Source organism: Cydia fagiglandana, chromosome 25 (assembly GCF_963556715.1).
Source record: "Cydia fagiglandana chromosome 25, ilCydFagi1.1, whole genome shotgun sequence".
Lineage (NCBI taxonomy): Eukaryota > Metazoa > Arthropoda > Insecta > Lepidoptera > Tortricidae > Cydia > Cydia fagiglandana.
In genome coordinates, this window is record NC_085956.1 from 3183112 (window position 1) to 3190630 (window position 7519).

The 7519-nt window shown below is 35.8% G+C and overlaps 1 protein-coding gene across 1 annotated transcript; it reads left to right on the forward strand.

Moving 5' to 3' along the window:
* The first annotated feature begins 5148 nt into the window (after positions 1 to 5148).
* Positions 5149 to 7519, forward strand: LOC134677083 (androgen-dependent TFPI-regulating protein-like). Its single transcript, XM_063535533.1, has 4 exons — positions 5149 to 5316; positions 5841 to 5987; positions 6372 to 6592; positions 7330 to 7519. Exons 1-4 carry the CDS (start codon positions 5152 to 5154, stop codon positions 7514 to 7516), a joined length of 720 nt encoding a protein of 239 aa, XP_063391603.1. The 5' UTR covers positions 5149 to 5151; the 3' UTR covers positions 7517 to 7519.

Sequence of the window (7519 nt, forward strand, 5' to 3'; positions counted from 1 at the left end):
AGCATAGGAGCCGTCAGATTTTTGGTGCAAGGCGTAAATGTGTCGTTTATGCTTTCGATGTAGCCCACAAGATGGCAGAACCTAGCACAAGTAAACCTACCGACGAGAACGGTAGATGGTAGCACTTGCTTTGGCAATGTGCACATATGTTTCCGATTCAGGCCACAAGATGGGAGACCCTATACCTAATAATGAATGCCTAAAATGGTCCCAATGTTATTGAAATAGTTCTTGCTTTTATAGTTTCACAAGTTAATTATGTTTATGTGTATAACACAATAATAAGGAATATATATACAATAAGGGATATTAAGGTCAAAATATGTATTAATTTATTATCCACAACGTGATCAGAAAATATATATAAGTATAAATATTTAACTTATATCTTGTACCTTTAAACGAGCAATTATTGTATTTTTTTATATATTTCGGGAATCTCGGAAACGGCTCTAACGATTTCGATGAAATTTGCTATATGGGGGTTTTGGGGGGCGAATCGATCTAGCTAGGCCTTATCTCTGGGAAAACGCGCATTTTTGAGTTTTTATATGTTTTCCAAGCAAAGGTCGGTCTCCCAGATATTAATATAATCAAAAAGAATAGATAGTATAGAGGGGTTCTGCCATAGTAAATTTTGTAGTCATTGTAAATTTACTGCCATCTATCGACACACGACTATAACTCAAAATAAACACGTATAAAATTATCAAAAAAATGTATATATATGGATAAATGATTTTATTATTTTTATATCATTTTGACCCATGTTCATTGAATGATATCTATGTGTTAAAATTGTTAAATATGAAACGGTGTCGTCACGCCATCTAGCCGAGAATAGGCCAAAGGTGTGTGCGCCATCTAACCGAGAATGACTTTTTCTTGATTTCCGAGGCACGTTTTTTCCTTGGACTTTATTCATCTTATACGAAGTTACATATGTCTTTGATATAATTAATGAGCTGAAACCCTCAAGCGCTGCAAATATGACGCTCTAGGAAGCAGCTACATATTTGCGGCGTTTGGTGTCGAGACTTTGGGGCCGTGGGGGCCAAGTGCGCGTCGACTGTACAAAGACTTGTCGGCGCTCCTAATAGCACAGAATAAATAATAGTACTAGGCACAGAAGACTCACTCTCTAACGAAAGGCGTCTGTTACGATCAGCACAGATATGGCCGCTAGGTGGCGACAGCGCCACGCGCGGTTTATGGCTTTCCCCAAAATTGGGGTGGAACGGATGTGCTTTTAGCTACCTGTAGCAAAGCGACGAAATGGCGGAGTGAGCTACGCCTGCTAATAGAGGCTTCTGGTGACCAGAGGGCTGGCCACTATTTAGCCCAGCGTATTAGTATCGCCATACAGCGGGGAAATATGGCCAGCTTTTTAGGCACCTTGCCCGTTGACGGCAATCTGGGGACCGATTTTTGAAATACGAGCGATCGAAATTTGGAATCTAGTGGTATTGGCCACTCGATTTCAATTCTATTAGTAGAATTTAAATGCCTAGTAGTGGAGATATTATTGAACGAAATACATGAAATCGAGTGGTCGAAATTCAAAAATCGGTCGCCTGGGGTATTTTTTTTATCTGTAGGTTTTTTTTAAGTTTTATTATGTTTCTTTCTTTGTATAATTAATATAACATGTAGATAAGGACGTACAACTTCTGATAACCGGGTGTTTAAGTTTCCTTTCTCGCCCCTTACTGTGATGATTTATTAAATACAATTAAGATTATTTAAAGACAATATTGTTACGGGTAACGTTAAGTTTATTATTAAATAAAATGTTAACAAAAAGTTTGTTTGTTTTTAGGGTTCCGTACCCAAAGGGTAAAAACGGGACCCTATTACTAATATTCCACTGTCGGTCTGTCACCAGGCTGTATCTCATGAACGATGATAGCTAGCTATCACAGTTGAAATTTTCACAGATGATGTATTTCTGTTGCCGCTGTAACAACAAACTAAAAAGTAAGGAACCCTCGGTGGGCGAGTCCGACTTGCACTTGTCCGGTTTTTTAATACTTTTCGGCTCGAATTCCCTAACGTCGGATAGATCATTCGACCAAAATGGCATTTTCATCACACCATCTGGTAGGTCAAACAGAAAACTGTGTTACGTCGTTCCTGTAGACATACACAAGAGTTAAGGGCTATAAAGGTTAATTTTCTTATTTAACCCTTAACCACGTGAAAAGGTCCTCCTTTTATTTAGGGAACTATGATAAAATCATTACTTACATGCCCACAAGCTGTTAACTATTGCCCACAGGAGAGAAAACTAGTGTGTTCGCGCGAACTGTACATTTTTCTCTCCTATGGGTAATGCCTATTTCATGTTTTCGAGGGACACTTAATAATCTTCTTCTTCTTCCTCTCCTGTTCCCATTATTTGTGATAATAGATCGATCGCAACGTCGGGCCGTGCTCGTTGACATCACCATCCCCCATGATGAGAATCTCGTGAAGGCCGAGAAGGACAAGTCCAGTAAGTACCTAGACTTGGCTCACGAGATAACCGCCATGTGGGATGTTGATTCGACGATCATTGTCCCGATAGTCGTTTCAGTGGACGGTCTAATAGCGAAGAGTCTCGACCAACATCTCGAGAGACTCTCGCTAGGTGGTTGGATCAAGGGACAGATGCAGAAGGCAGTGATCTTGGACACGGCGCGGATAGTACGTCGGTTCCTCTCTCTGCAGCCCTGACCACCGGTAGCTTGGGCCGTGCCCCGCTGCTGGCGGCACCCTAGGTTAGGTTTTTTGTAATGTGTTTATATGTATTTTTTATTGTTTTGTAAGTGTTTTTATATTTTACTTTTATATTCATATTATAAAAACCCTAGCCTAAGAAAAATGATGAATAAATAAATATTATAGGACATTCTTACACAGATTGACTAAGTCCCACAGTAAGCTCAAGAAGGCTTGTGTTGTGGGCCTCAGACAACGATATATGTATACATATAATATACAAATACTTAAATACATAGAAAACACCCATGACTCAGGAACAAATATCTGTATCATCATACAAATAAATGCCCTTACTGGGATTCGAACCCAGGACCATCGGCTTCGCAGGCAGAGTCACTACCCACTAGGCCAGACCGGTCGTCAAACATACAATAATACAATACATGAAGATTGTTTTCCTTACCTCTACCTTCCATAGGTACTTGATTGACCGGTTTGACATGGCAGCTCGACCAAGTCACGTATATATCGGACATTGACTTATTTCATTTCGACTAAAATGTAAATACTTCGTAGTATCGTCCCACGTTTCAAACATATATTTTTACTATAAAGTTGACGTCGTTAGTAATTTATTTATTTCAAAGATATAATGCAAATACATACATTGTACTGATACATTTACATAGGTAATATACCTACATAATATTGTTCAGTGTTTTACATAATAGTGTTTTTGTTTCTGTTTTCTTTTGTATTGTCTTCTTTTATTGAGGTGTGCAATAAAGAGTATTTGTATTGTATTGTATAATATATATACTTACAAGAAATTGTGAATGAAAGATATATTTATCTGTGATATCAAGATATTAATCATGTAAGTACTTAATCTACAGTAAAATGTACTTAATATACTTAATGTAGTGATACAGTTTCTAAATTCTTGGTTAGGTATAGTAAAAGCAAAGAGAATAGTGTATAGAGGCTTATTGTCATAGTAAATTTTGTAGTTACAGTAAATTTACTGCCATCTATCGACACACGACTAAAACTCAAAATGAAAACGTATTAAATTATCAAGAAAATGTATATATATATATATATGGATAAATGATTTTATTATTTTTATATCATTTTGATCCATGTTCATTCACTGATATCTATGTGTTAAAATTGTTAATTATGAAACGGTGTCGTCACGCCATCATGTCACGCCATAAAGATGTGTGCGGCATCTATCCGAGAATGACTTTTTCTTGATTTCCGAGGCACGTTTTATTCTTCGACTTTATTTGTCTTATCTTTTACAAAGTGACATATACCGGGTGTGGCCTGTAATATGAGCAAAAAATTTAACTGTAGGCTGTACTCCTCATAAGCGGAGAAAGATTGCATATTTTGGACATCTACATAGAAATGAAAAGTATAATCTGCTGAAAGTTATAATAGAAGGAGAAATAGAGGGAAAACGGGGAAGGGGAAGAAGGAGGATGAACTGGCTCGACAACATCAAAAAATGGACAAACATCAAAGACGCGGCCACGCTAACAAGACTGGCCGAGAATAGAGAAGACTTTGCAAAGGTGACCGCCGATGCCCGCTAGGACATGGCAGTAGAAGAAGAAGTACTCCTCATACTGATCAACATTTGTTCAGCGACTTTTGAAAATAACCTGTAGTTTGATTTTTAATACACTTTAAAGGTTATTCAAAGACGCAATGTATTGCGAATTTTGTTATGTTTAAGGCTTGACAAGTTACGTCAATCACAATGATATGGCGTGGCGATGGCGTCCATTGAAGATAATATTTATTTTGTATGAAAAATAGGGAGTCTAAATACTTCATAATTTTTAAAAGTTGTTGAACAAAAGTGTCACCGTTTGAGGAGTAGGTACAATCTATGTTTTAATTATTTGCTCATGTTACAGGCCTCACCCGGTATGTATCTTTGATAAAAGTGATATGCAGATAGTGATATCTATATATATAGTTTGTAATTCGCAGATTGAATTTGTATTATTTCATTAATAGTCTTTACCCTTTAATCACCCAGAGGCCTATAAAAAGGCCTTAGATTTCATTATAATTTAATTCTTTATTTTGAAATGTTGTCCTATAACAATTGCATTTTGTCTTGACAAGGTGTGTGTGTGTGTGTGTGTGCGTGCGTGCGTGCGTGCGTGCGGGCGTGCGTGCGTGCGTTTGTGTGTGTGCGTGCGTGCGTGCGTGCGTGTGTGTGTGTGTGTGACGTGTGCGTGTGAATATTTACTTTATTCTATTTGTGCTAAGGTAGTAAACAAATGCGATACATATATCGGTGAACGGGACCTTAACATCTAAAACAAATTAAACAAAAAAAAGGTCCCGAAATGCTGTCAAATATAATAGTCTTGCCAAAAACATATTATTTCTTTTTAACTCACTTGATACATCTAATTCAGGACAATGTCCCGAATCCACCTGCGCATGGCCGGCTATGTGGTCACCCTAGCACTACACCTCTCAAATGGCTTGTATATGAGGAGTTGCCATACGAAAGAATTGCTGGAAGACCCTGAAATAAGGACTTTTGTTGGCGTCCAGTGGAGATTCATCACAACGTGGACTTTTGTAAGTATTTTTTTCGTATATTCCTAAACCAAGTAGTCCGACAAGAAATTGTAGAGAATTGTTGAGGGCGCCACTTCCTACGTAACTGTCACATTTTTGACGTAAAATGCTTAAACATGGCAACAACTTAGTATGGATTTTTTAGTTCTATTTTATTTAATTTGTACTATTTTATGTCGCACTAAGTCTGTATTTTATGTGCTGCTGCATAGTTTAGTTGTTATATTTCTGAAAATAAATATTTTTAAATGTAACTAAATGTCATAAAATAAGCGTAATAAGTACTTCAACGTGTTATGATTAAACTGGTACCTATTTAAAGATACTTTAAATGTTTTTGAATATTTCTATTTTAAATTTATACTTTTGAAAATTATTAAAATAAAAAATACCTACTTTGGTAATTAAAAAAATAAATATATAACTTTATAATTTACAAATTAATTACCTACATCAAAAGCTTACAAAATTAAATAAAAATTAAATCTATGTTAATTTATAATAATCTAAATATTTTATTCCAGCTCTTTCAAATTCTGTACGCCCTCATCGGACTGAGCTGTGATTGGTTGACACTGAAAAACTCCTCGAACAAGAAATACAAAGTCCCGAGTTTCCTGACCGACACCAGGGACACCCTGTATTCCGCTATCATTTGGCCTTCCACTTTTGTAAGTATTCAATTTACTGAAAAATTAATAATTTAAAAATTTTATTTGGTTTTATAATTACAAGTTTACTGGGGACAAAAGAGCTGGCAGCTTCCTCGCTCAACGAATAAGCGTTGCGATTCAGCGAGGAAATGCTGCCAGCATCCTTGGCACTATGCCCCAGGGGCTCTCTTTAGAAATAGTTTTTAGGTTGTTTTTTTTTTGTTTTAGTTTTGTAGGTAGTTTTAATTTTAGGTTACTTTTTATTGTAAGTTTGGTGTTGATTAAATAAAACACTTTAATAAAAATTACAATATTTAAAATTAATCAATGTTAATCAATGTACTAGCGAATTGTTTAAATTCTAACGATCATCATGTCAATAAATATTTTTTAATTTTGCAGCAAGTGGCAACCCTATTCTGGCCTTTCTATCTCTACAACGTGCAACTGGTGTACCCTGTCTTCATAGATAGGGTTGTCACCCGTTTATCCAATCATATAATGCACAGCTTTATAATACCAATAGCTGTATGGGAGATGGTGATGAGGCCACAGAAAAAACCTCAGAGCGAAGCGAAGATTGTTAGTTTAATGTCGGTGTATACCATAGCTTATTGGGCTGTGTAAGTATTTTAAAAATGAAGATATGTTTGTTTTTCGATATCACTTTACGTAATGTGTGTTGTAAGACAACACATCCTCCAGACTGAGCATAGTAGCTCTACCCCCTCTGCCATGCATGCGGTAGTTTTACTCCATTTTCGACTCGAAAGTGTCTTTATGTGACGTCCGTGTCTTTGAACGGACCAATCACGGCACGGGACCTCGCTCACCTCGTCCCGCGCACCCCAGTATTTATGGCAGCATCGGTTTCATGAAATAATTGCTCTAATCTCCGTCTAGAGGATTCCTAGTCAAGTCCTAGTCTATGTAATCCATCTACCATACTCCTAAGTCCATTTTTGGAATCATCCGACATTCTGTACTTTTGGAATTAAGTACCCAAATAAATTTTAATTTCTGTACACAATGATTTATATTACTTAATAGTGATTCAGGCACTTTGTGAAAAAAATTGTATGAACTAGTCATCATACAAATCATAAATTATAAACCGTCTATTAGTAGCCACCGTCAAACTGGTTATCCTATACTAAAAAAGATGCTGCTTAATATTCACACAATCCAAAGGTAATCTTCAGAAATAGTTAATGTTTTTAAAATTTGGTTTACTTAAATTGTGTGAATAAATAAATAGAATTTAATCTTATTTCCTCGTTTAGTATGAGGTGGCCAGTAATATATATACTTATATCTTATATACATTTTTATATTTTATTTTTTATATTTTTCTTTTCAGATTATTCTACACATACATCGAGCAAGATTACTGGATATATCCTATATTTAAATATGTATATGGCACAATTTATTTACCATTACTTATATGCTATAGTTTACTACTTTTATTTATAAATTATAAGTCGCAATGGATTGTAATAGAGTTTTTGTATCCGTCAAAAAAAGTTAATAAAAAAGTGAAATAAATA

Bases quoted from the DNA above. Each gene is read 5' to 3' on its own strand.
- LOC134677083 (XM_063535533.1), top strand. From the start codon at position 5,152: ATGTCCCGAATCCACCTGCGCATGGCCGGCTATGTGGTCACCCTAGCA. The intron at 5,317-5,840 runs GTAAGTATTTTT...ATTTTATTCCAG, and splicing joins TCATCACAACGTGGACTTTT to CTCTTTCAAATTCTGTACGC. The intron at 6,593-7,329 runs GTAAGTATTTTA...TTTTCTTTTCAG, and splicing joins ACCATAGCTTATTGGGCTGT to ATTATTCTACACATACATCG.